At 44.9% G+C, this 12096-nt stretch overlaps 1 protein-coding gene across 1 annotated transcript in view; it reads left to right on the forward strand.

The window, feature by feature from the left end:
* Positions 1-1320: 1320 nt before the first annotated feature.
* The window catches only part of tnfrsf21 (tumor necrosis factor receptor superfamily, member 21), a 28369-nt gene continuing 17593 nt past the window's right edge, over positions 1321-12096 (forward strand). The window contains exons 1-3 of the mRNA XM_041864789.2: positions 1321-1719; positions 7349-8012; positions 10168-10749. Of these exons, the coding sequence (XP_041720723.1) occupies positions 1657-1719; positions 7349-8012; positions 10168-10749 (1309 nt within the window). The 5' untranslated portion in view covers positions 1321-1656. The remainder of the gene's footprint in view (positions 1720-7348; positions 8013-10167; positions 10750-12096) is intronic.

Here is a 12096-nt window from a genome sequence, read left to right on the forward strand (position 1 = left end):
AGCCCGGTCCGGCCCGTTGCTGCTCCACGCACCAAGCCAGGGGTGCGCATCGTCAGCCCGGTCCGGTCCGTTCCTGCCTCACGCACCAAGCCAGGGGTGCGCGTCGTCAGTCCGGCACAACCAGTGCCTGGGTCACCGGTGCCTAATCAGGTACCGCTCAACTGCTCCACAACGGAGCTGAAGCTAACCGCTCCTGCTACGTCCAGTTCAGCTCCAGCCAGCGGGGCCAGACCGGACCAGGGGCGCTATGGGGGGAGTATTGGAGGGTGGTGGGCAAGCCCGGAGCCAGAACCGCCGCCGAGGAGGAATGCCCACCCAGCCCTCCCCTGTTTTGCTCTAGTTGAGGCGCGGTCGCAGTCCGCGCCTTTAGGGGGGGGTACTGTCACACCCTGGCTCTGGGACTCTATATGTTGAGCCAGGGTGTGTTCATTCTATGTGTTCTGTTTCTATGTTGGGAGTTCTAGTTTGTTTATTTCTATGTTGGCCTGAGTGACTCCCAATCAGAGGCAACGAGTGTCAGCTGTGGCTGGTTGTCTCTGATTGGGAGCCATATTTAAACTGTCTGTTTTTCCCTTTGTGTTTGTGGGTTCTTGTTCCAGTTGGTTTTGTGTTTTGTACCGTGGACTTCACGAGTCGTTTGTTGTTTTGTTCATTGTCAGTATTTATCACTATAGATAAATAAACATGTTCGTTCATCACGCTGCGCCTTGGTCTATTCCATACGACGATCGTGACAGATGGCAGAGTTAAAGGTCCAATGCAGCTGTTTTTATCTCAATTTCAAATCATTTATGGTAACAATTAAGTACCTTACTGTGTTTTCAATTATAATGGTCAAAAATGAACAAAAGCCCACTGGACATGTTTAAAGGTATACTTCGGGATTTTGGCAATGAACCTTTATGAACCCTTTATTTACTTCCCCAGAGTCAGATAAACTTGTGGATACTATTTTTATGTCTCTGCATGCAGTTTGGAGTTGCTAACTAGCGTTAGCGCAATTACTAACTTTCATTAGCACAATGACTGGAAGTCTATGGTATAACAGCTGTTATCATTGACATCCAGTCATTGTGCTAATGCTAGTTAGCATAGGCTAGATCAGTTAATATTTGTCTATTGTATTATCTATAATCTATAAAGCTTCATCAACATGAAATGTAACCTCAGTTTGAACCTCAGAGTTATTTTTCATCCTGGTGTATTTGAAAGTAAAGGACACCGGACATATAAAGCCGACATACTATTTTCACCTGTCTCCCACTGTAAATTCAATTTCATCCTGGAAACCGAGTCAACTGCGTTTGGTTTGGGCGAGCGGAGCGCCAGTGCCGAGTTTCGTCGGTGACGTCTGTCGCCAGTACCCGCCCCATTCAGTCATCGCCCTGGCTTTGCTGCATAGACCGCACAGGAACCTGGACCAAAGGAGGCAGAATTTCAGTTTCTTATCCATTATCGCTATGGGAATTATACCATTCTTTCAGAACCAATCTCTCATCACATACTATCTGAAGCTAGTCCACCCTCGACACACAGACTATAAAAAACTGCCGGTTGAAGGAACACCAGCAGTAGATTGTTATTATTGCTTTATAGCCAGTAGTGTTTCTAGAATATGTGTCCTGCTGATGCAGGAATGATGTACCACCCTGTGCGATGAGAAGTAACCAAACATTTGCTCAGAACTGGAAAATGTCAGTGCTCTGTATGTCTGTGGCGGTAAGTACAAGGCACCTTTGTCTATAATTTTATTCTTATTATAGGCGTACTCCCCGGCAGGTTCTCGATTTAAAGAGACAGCGCCTATTTTTGCGGTTGTCCGGATTTAAACCTGCCGGTATGTGCAATTAGTCAAGTGAATATATTGTTAACTTTGATAATTCTATAATTCATGCATTGTACGGCTAATCTTGTATAATAGGCTACTACATCTATATATATATTAAATAATACAATATATATATATTGTCAGAACAGAATGGAAGGATGGAGAACAATAGCACATATATGACTCTATTGTTTGCCCATTGAGAATGACACTAACGTTAATATTAATCATATTGCAGGCTACATGTAAATGGGAATCATTGCTTGTTATTAGCTAACATGAATTCATTGTACACTAATTTGCTGTAAAATATTAATGATATATAATATAATCTTAAGAAGCCCTGTATTCAAACAGCTTTTATGGGACTCTACCCCTATGTGGTCATATATGTACTGAAAACATCCTATACTAACACGTCAGGTTCCCATACAAAGACTTCAGGCTTTGTTTTCTCCATGCTGGAGGAAAACATAGGGAAAACATCGACTACATTTGAATTGCTGTAGTGGATGTTGACCTACCCTGCCTCCATCTAATTTAACACTTCTATTTAAGGAATGTTCTCATTTATACATAGATCCATGTATCTTTGTCTTATTGACACTTCAGAATGGACTCTTCAGAACATACAGCGCAGGGCTATATTTATATGAGTGCTATACCAACTGATCAGCCAGAGAGAACACACCATATATAAATCTGCATGTTTCATTACCAATTTATAGAAGTTTTACATTTTTATTTATTTAATTGTATTATTTGGCCAAATCCTGATAGTAGGGTGGTATCTAAACTACTTTACAGATACAGTAGTCCATCATTCACTACAATCAATGATTAACATTTAAGCAGTAAATGGGTCGTCCTTATCCCCTAGCATCACCATGGAACAGATATTATAACAACATTATATTTTCCATTCAAATATTTAAATGTATGTCAGTCAGTTCTGTGTTTGGGCCCCTCTGTGTATCTTCTCTGAGGTGAAGTCCACTGGTTGTTTGTGTTTGTGCTGTTGGCAGTACATTGTGACATTAGCAAGAATATTCTTCACTGGCCCATGAAGGAGGAGGCTCCACTGGCTTTTGTCAGTGATAAATGAGGCATGACTGCATCCAAACAAATTCTATTTTCCTCTCCGCTTAGTTGCATGATGATGTTGCAACAGGTGCTGGTTTGGTTGTGTGTTATCTGGTACTGTAATGGCTTATGGAAAGCTTAATGTTGTTCAAGACACACACAGAGTTACTTTTGCACTGTTGTGGCAAACAGCCATATCTTCCATGTACAACAGCACAGTTAGGCTGTGAGCTGGATGTTGTGGATGATACCAGAGGCTCTGACAACAACAATGGAATGCAGCATGTTGCGGCACATGTATGTACTGTATGTGCGGTTATTTTAAAATAATGTCAAAAAATGTAAAAAAGAAAAATACACCTGCCAAATGGCAGTGTGTCTGTCCATTTCCCGTATCAGATTTCTGATGGATGCTTTCACTTGCCCTTTGTGTGTTGCTCAGAGATGTGTTTGCCTATGCGGTCGGCCTAACTTTGAGGTGTTACCTAACACATGGACAGGGACATGCACGCACGCACACACACACACACTCACACTCATAGGGGTTGTCATCATGTGCACTCGACCCCTAGACCTTAGGCACATAACTGACAGTATACTAAGTGAACTGTGTGTGCCGTCTTGTCACACGTCTCATGCAGAAAAGGTGGAGATGGATCACCCCATCCTCTCACAGTAAGGATGAGAAAGTGTTGAAACCGAAAGATTGTTCTGGTTCAACATGTCACTGAACCATGCTGATTGAAAACCATTGCCCAAATGCCTAAGCGTTTCCTTTGTGTTACCGTTAGGTGCATGATGTGCAAAGAGGCCCTGTACAAAGGGGTTGTGTGTGTCTTGGGGCGGGCGTGTTGTTGTTGGAGGTTGAATTACAGAGTGTTCAGGCAGGCAGTGCAGATTTAGCTGAGTCTGGCTGTCTCTCCAGGAACCAGCCCTGCAGCCAGCAGCAGCAGCAGCACTGCAGTGACACGGCATAAACGGGCTGGCCCATCCTTTCCTCTCCTCTCCTCTCTTCCCTCTGTCCTCCAGCCAGGGAGGGAGCATCCTGATATCACTATATCACTAACCTCCTGGGGCTCAGCTCTAAACATATGAGTCATAGAACTAGTGCTGCTATGGTTTTAGTATTTCCCTTCACTATTAATAATGTCCATGTCCATGTATCAAATGTATTAGATTTAGATGATTCTACTGAATATATATCTACAAACCAGATTATACTACATTATTTATAAAATCAAATCAAATCAAATTTATTGGTCACATACACATGGTTATCAGATGTTATTGCGAGTTTAGCGAAATGCTTTGTATCCTGCATGGCAGGTATGAAATGCTGAAGAGGGTTGAGGTAGATTCAGAGTAATAGAGGTAGTTATCAGTGATTCATGCCCACTCACAGGCTGTGTGGGGTGGTGTTGATGGGCAGTCTCTCTCCGACAGCAGCAGTCTCCTGACAGGGTGCCAGCAGTGCGTTTTTTCACACAGGAGATGCAGTGACACGAGCCTGCTCTCTTATCTGAGCTAGAAGGGAGGGACATTCACTCGCTCTCCTCGCACTCTCTCTCTCTCTCTCTCTCGCACACACGTACACACACATTCATTCACACCACAAACCGTCAATATCTGTGCTGTTCAGGCCACTAATGTCCCTGCAGTGTGTCACATGTTGAATATTACCAGTTGCACACTTGCTTTTTATTCGGTAAATATGTGACGTGGCTGGAGCTGGAACATTTTGTTCCTCATGACGTGTCATCAACAGGCAGAGTGTGTTGACAAAAAATTATGTGGTTTGAGTAAGGATGTTGCCCTTAATTACTCCTTATCTTCAAATGTGCTTTCCGTCTCAAGGGTCAATTTGCACATGATGATTTTACATAACCGAACGAAACTCATAGGATTCTACAAGAAATGTAGTCCTGGGACCAGTGTTACTGTTTAGGAATGAGTCCTGGGAAGTGGACTGACCCCTTAGGGCCCCTGGTCTGTAGAGGGGAATTTGTCCAGTCATCAGCAGAATTTGATGACTGTCTCCTCCAGTGCCTGACTTCAAATCCGCATGGCATCGTTTAAAAAATGCAATTACAACCAGAGTTTGTAGAGGTGGTTGCATTCTCCTGCTCAGATGTTGCATGCATCAACCAATGGTTGCATGCCACATCATCGACTGTGCTGTCGGGCAGCAGATTGCTATAACATATGGGGTGTGTTGCTCTGCCCAGGCATTGCTGACGCATGCCTGATCTTACAATGCCTGGATAGGTATTTTACGTATCAGCTAGCTGCTAACCACATCAAATGTTATAGCAATCTGGTGCTCAACGGCACAGTCGATGGCGTGGAACGCAACCATTGGTCGATTCATGCAATGTCTGAGCAAGGGAACGTAACCTTGATGTGGTTAGCTGATACATAAATTACCTATCCAGGTGTTGTAAGATCTGGCATGCGTCAGCAACGCCTGGGAAGATGAATGCTCCCATGGTTATGCGCAACTGCGCAACAGATTGTTGTTTCTGAAGGGAGGCCCACTCTCTCAGACTTTGAAAACGCCTGAATTAGGACATTCTCGTTTCTCTGTGAGGTCTACTGCAGTGTGTAAACCATTAAAAGCACTCTGGATTTGCCTCCCAACTTTTAATAGGGCTTTGCATGTACAGAAAGTGATGATGCAGCCACCTTGCTCTCCCTGCATATCGGCAGTTATTGCCTCCAACATCATATTTCTGTGACAAATTGGCACCCTTGCCAAAGAATTTAGAAAAAAAGAGCCACATCCCAGCCAGCTCCACATTTAAGAGAGGAAATAAAACATGCAGGCTGCCATTAGAAGGAATTTCATGAAGGATCTGCATTAGGGCTAGACTGGATGTACTATAAATGCAGTGAAAGGAGTGGAGGAGGGTTGTTGTGGATGCTGATGACATTTCACTGCTATGGAACACATTCAAGCCATAATTACTTCAGAATGGATGCCCGTCAGCGAAAGTCAAACAGAAGGTCATCACACATCAACAGAACATTGGCTACTCTGTTTTTTCACCAGATTTCATCTTGATGAAATTCCTCAATGTGCTGTTTAGAACATCAGCCAAGTTGTGGTACCTGTAATTTGAATGGATTTTCAAGTGCTTACTATTTTCATGTCCCTTGGATGGATATCCTTAACATAAATATTTTACATTTCTGAAAAAAACGAAATACAACCATGTTGAGCTCGCCTTGTTAAAAAATAGACTGATATATATTTAGTCTCTTTATAAAGTTATTTCAATTAGTTTATTGGATCTATTACAGGTTGTAACAACAACAACAAAAGATTGACGACAACAGAAAAACGTAACATTATATTAGTACTAATGGAATTATATAGATTGTAGACATAATATACTTATCCATAGTCCCAGTCGGTATTAGATAGAACCTAGGTTACCCCATTGGCTCACAGTAAAAACGTGAACATTTTCTTGTTGTCTGTTTGTTTTAGTCAATTACAAAACTACATTAAGGAAAGTACAACATGTTTAAAGATTACTTTTCAACATTGCCTGCTCCCGAGCATTCTCACTGCATAGAAAAACATAATATTGTAGGGCTTCCCTCATGCCCCTTTTCATGGCGGTGCTAGCAGCCACGTGAGTGAGTGTTAGCTAGCTACCAACCGGAACATTAAGCTAGCCAAGACCAACAACCCAAACGAACCGACTATACAGCTACAAGTAGTGAATGGAGTTACAAATGGACTATACTAAACAAGTTAAATGTCTTACCTGTGATTAAATGTTTTCCACACACATAGCTACATGTAGCCTACTTCGACACCGGGTCCCTACATTTCCCACTCTCCCACGCCAAATAGCCTGAAGTCACAGGGCTCTTCTTGCGGTCTCTATTTCCCTACATGGGAGCATTACGAACCGTAGGTCGGGATTTTTGACCTGGTTACATGTACATTGAACAAAACAGCAGCTTTTCGGCATGTTTTGTTATTTCTGTATAATGGGGGTCAATGGGAAAGAATGTTTGTTTTCCCCAATTTGTGGGTGTAGTCGAGGGGAATTCCTTATTATTATGTGAATATAGCCTCAGAGTATTCCATAGTGATGTCATTGTTAGAGCATGACCCATGACCTAGCTTCTGTCAAATAACAGTAAGCGGGAAAGCCAGTAGGTTACTTAGCATTAGGGTTGAGAATGTGCTCTGTAATGTTGAATCACTGCAAATGTTTCTGACTCACTGTCCTTTAACTATAGCCAGTTTGGGGGTTTATAGGGGTGACTTTGCCTTAGCTGTGGTTGTTTTCACTCATCCATTTATTTGGTAAATAAGCTGAAGCCTGGGTCTCTAACTGCAACTCTATGTGTTGTCATCTTTTCTGCAGTACATTGTCCAAGCTCAACACTGTCTCTGTTGTCATTTCTTTCTGTTCTCAGCTACTGTACAGTGTGGTTGGTGAGGCCTCCATCCAGACTCTGACACCCATTCCTGCCACTGAGATAGTGGCCCTGTCTGCCCGCCACTACTACCACACAGACCCCAGCACGGGCAGTCAACTGGTCTGTGACAAGTGCCCTGCGGGAACCTTTGTGTCCAGGCACTGCACCCAGACCAACGTGAGGGAGTGCAGCCGCTGCGGCGAGGGCACATTTACACGTGGAGAGAACGGGGTTCAGCAATGCCACCACTGCAGGAGGCCCTGCCGCGCCCCCCTCGTTGAGAAGGTTCCCTGCACGGCTACCTTGGACCGGGTCTGCACCTGCCCCCCGGACACCTTCGCCAAGGGGGACACCTGCACTCCCCACTCCCTGTGCCCTGTGGGCTCAGGGGTGAAGAAAAGGGGCAGCAAGGTGGAGGATGTAAGCTGTAAGGTGTGTGCGCGAGGTAGCTTCTCGGACGTGGTCTCCAGTGTATTGAGGTGCAGGACACAGACAGACTGCCAGGCCCAGGGTCTGCCCCTACTGGCAGCGGGCACCAGAGAGGCAGACAACATCTGTGGACCTGCTTCTCCCACCTCCCCCACCCTCCTGGGACCTGCACAGTCTGCCTTCGTCCAGGAGACCTCCTCTTCCTCCTCCTCAGCTGGCCCAGTACACAAAGGTAAGGCAGTGCCCTAGGACAGTGGACCCGACTCCCTCAACTACTTTACATCTGTTGCTACCCAACCCAGGCTATTTTGCTACGTGTTTCAGTTGAGGATCACCCTAGACATCACCTCAAGGGGGTTGTAATCCTCATGTAGAAACTCTAGGGGAAGCCCAGACTGTAAAACAGGTTTGTGTTCCTAAACAACATGTCCCCACATGGCTGTTATTCTCCCGATTTAGTCTGTCACATCAAACATTGGCCTGGCCATCAGATACTGTACAGTGATAAAGTGACATGTTTGATCTTGTCACAGACAACACTGCTTTGGTGGAAAACATGTTTTTGTTTCCATTCAATCCCAGACTAATAATAATATAACATAATATGCCATTTAGCAGACGCTTTTATCCAAAGCGACTTACAGTCATGCGTGCATAAATTTTTTTTTTTTTGTGTATTTTTTTGACTACTCGCTAGCTTGTTCTCACTCTTGTCCAAAAAGGTAATGTCTGTACATTTGTTTTGTATTTGCTTATAGAGGGGAATGTGGAATAAACTGGGTAAACGGTTGCCCTTTTACTTAGATACATCTCACGCTTACGAAAACAAGGGGAAGCCATTATGACTATACATTCAACAGAGAGAGAGCTTCCTTTGTAGTGGTTGTTGTTTTTTCTTCCCAACAGCCAAGCGTTATGTAGCCTAACAGGTCATATTGACAACGATCACAAAGGATGCTCATCTGAAACACATAAAAGCATTCAAGTGAAACGTTCCTCTTTTTTCTACAAATATTAGGCTTTCTATGTGCGAAAAATTTGAAACAGTTTTCTCTTTAGGAAATATTTCCTCATTTTCTGGGGGTCATAGAAGATACTACTCATTCCCAAAATGCTACAAGTAGTTACTCACTGAAAATGTTACTATGGCAACATAGTTCTCAGAGACTAACTAACTATTTAGTTGTTGTCTCTGATGGATTACAAGTTGAAGGACATTTGAGACTGTAAAAATAAACATATGGCATCTGGAACTTAAGGAAGCAGCTACAGTATTTCCAGACACAGGACTGTACAAGTCTCTCTTTAATTTTTTCTTCTGCTGGTGCTTTTGTCCACAGTTTAGTCAGTAGTATTTCACAATGTCAACCTATTGTAACAGACCATTAATGCCACTGCTGTTTGTCTTGTGTGTAGATAAATAGCCTCTCTCTTGGTTAAATTGCCCCCTCGTTCAGTGAGAATGGCTGAAGGGTGTTCCACTTCCACACATACTACAGAGATCCCCATGCCTCAGTCTCATTCTCAGCTGAGTCTGTATCAATGAGAAGGGAGGGGGAGGAGGCTGTTGCACAAAAGCTGCCAAGACCGGACAGTGTGACCCCATGCAGTGAGGAACTGAAATCAGTGTAGTTGAGATGGAGATGCCGGTAACAGAGCTTGCTTCTGGATTACCTGTGCACTGTTAAAAGGATCCAAGGGATTACCAATGATCCAGGTGCCAATCCCAAAAGCATCCCCCTATAGGATGCATTTATGAAATGCTAATCTGTTTGGTACTGTAGTGGTAGACAGGGATATTCCAGCTCAGGGTAACATAGTTTTTACAGTATATTGATTCTGGTTCAGTGGAGGTAAACATAACTCCCCTATTTATTGGCTGTTTTTGTTTTTACACTAGCCTATAGAGGCAGTGTAGCTTTGACGTTTGTGCCTGCATCTTTTGTTATGGAGCAATAGTAATCTATCAGGGTCAATTTCAGTTAAATCTAGTTAAATCTCAATTGACTAACAGTGACATGAATGTGTTCAGGCATATTTTGTTGACCTCTTTTCAACTCGAATTCAATGTCCCATTCATCTCCTGCTGAGACTGGAGCTGTAATGGAATTCACTCCATCTTTAGTAGAGTACTGTATGAATGCGGTAGCTGTAGAAGGAGCAATCTAGTGCTCTTCTTGTGTCAGATTAGAATGGAGAGGACAGCTGGGGTCTGGCCAGGGCGGGGCCCTTCCCGCCGATTGCCTGTGGGATTAAAGTTTTACAATTTGGACTAAATTTGATTATCTTTCTCCGCATCACCCTCCCCCTCTCTCTCCCCCTCTCTCTCTCTCTCTCCTCCCTCGTTCTCGCTTTCCCTTTCTATTTGTGGTTGTGTGTCTCTGAAGGGTTAGACACCTTCAGCCTGACAGCAGGTGTTGAGGTCTTAGAGCTCTTACTGAGTGCCACGGGGACTCTACCCAGCTCCAGCAACGGCCAGGACTCCACCCCAGCAGGCTCCTCCGAGGCCAGCCCCGAAGATGATGGAGAGGTCCTGAACCTGGCCGCTACACCTGGAGCCCAGGACCCCACACAGACTCCACCACAGCGCAAGCACTCTGTGCCCAGTGAGCACCACAGCACCCACCCGGCAGCCAACAAGCGGGCCATGGACGCCGTGGAGGACGGAGCGGAGGAAGGGGTGGGTCAGGGTGTGCAAAGATCAGGGTACAGGCCCACGCGGAGGGGCTCCCCAAGGCCCAGCACTCATACGCATTTTGACATCAACGAGCACCTGCCCTGGATGATCGTTCTGCTGCTGCTGCTGGTGCTGGTGGTGATCGTGGTGTGCAGCGTGAAGAGGAGCTCCAGAGTGCTGAAGAAGGGGCCAGTCCAGGACCCCAGCAGCATCATTGAGAAGGCCATCCAGAAGAAGACCTGCCCCCCGACACAGACCAAGGAGAAGTGGATCTACTACTCCAACGGACAGGGTTAGTGGACGCTTTATTTTACCTCTCAAGGTTTATAGAAAGAAATGCAACTTTGTTAATTAGCCTTTTTTTATATATAGCTGCATACTTTATATAGACAGGTAACAGAAAACATACAAACAAATACATTTTTGGTACAAAGAGATATTGGCGAGACTCTCAGCCGAGAAGACCGACAATTTGTTAACTGTTATTGCACCAGTGGGGAAATCTAAATCCAATCCATTCTGCCCCAGAACATGACACATAGCAGAACAGTATGGCTGTTACACAAGCAAGGGCATGGTCTGCAACAGACTGTAACTGCCACCTCCCCACACGCATCTCCCTTTCTCTTTCTCTACCTCTCTCCCTTCCTCTGTTGTCTCGCTTTCTTTCTCTACTTCTCTCTTTAGCCCCTTCCCTCATGCCATACTCACTCTATCTTTACATCCCTCACCACTCAGTCCTCCTCCTTCTCTTCTTCTTTTCATTCTCTCTCTCTGTCTGTATCTCTCTCTCTCTGCTGTATCTCTCTCTCTGTCTGTATCTCTCTCTGTCTGTATCTCTCTCTCTCTCTCTCTCTCTCTGTCTGTATCTCTCTCTCTCTCTGTATCTCTCTCTGCTGTATCTCTCTCTGTCTGTATCTCTCTCTCTCTCTCTCTGTCTGTATCTCTCTCTCTCTCTCTGTCTGTATCTCTCTCTCTCTCTGTCTGTATCTCTCTCTCTGTCTGTATGTCTCTCTCTCTCTCTCTGTCTGTATCTCTCTCTCTCTCTCTCTCTCGTCTGTATCTCTCTCTCTCTCTGTCTCTCTCTGCTGTATCTCTCTCTGTCTGTATCTCTCTCTCTCTCTCTCTGTCTGTATCTCTCTCTCTCGTCTGATCTCTCTCTCTCTCTGTCTGTATCTCTCTCTCTCTGTCTGTCTCTCTCTCTCTGTCTCTCTCTCTCTCTCTCTCTCTCTCTCTCTCTCTCTCTCTCTCTCTCTCTCTCTCTCTCTCTCTCTCTCTCTCTCTCTCTCTCTCTCTCTCTCTCTCTCTCTCTCTCTCTCTCTCTCTCTCTCTCTCTCTCTCTCTCTCTCTCTCTCTCTCTCTCTCTCTCTCTCTCTCTCTCTCTCTCTCTCTCTCTCTCTCTCTCTCTCGTGTCTGGTTGTCTGTAGCCAGGGAGGCCGCATGGGGCTGCTAGGTTACAGTAGTGAAACCCCAGTACCGCAGCAGGCAGGCAGGAGGAAGAACGCCGCCAGCCGCAGCCTGATGTCAGCCTCAGATATCCATCCGCTAGTAAGCGAGAGAGAGGGAGAGCTCCAACCCAGTGCAGTTCAGTTCAAACCAGATTATTCCAGTTCTCTGTGGTTGGAGAGAAGCTCAACTT

The sequence above is a fragment of the Coregonus clupeaformis genome, chromosome 36 (genome assembly GCF_020615455.1).
Source record: "Coregonus clupeaformis isolate EN_2021a chromosome 36, ASM2061545v1, whole genome shotgun sequence".
NCBI lineage: Eukaryota > Metazoa > Chordata > Actinopteri > Salmoniformes > Salmonidae > Coregonus > Coregonus clupeaformis.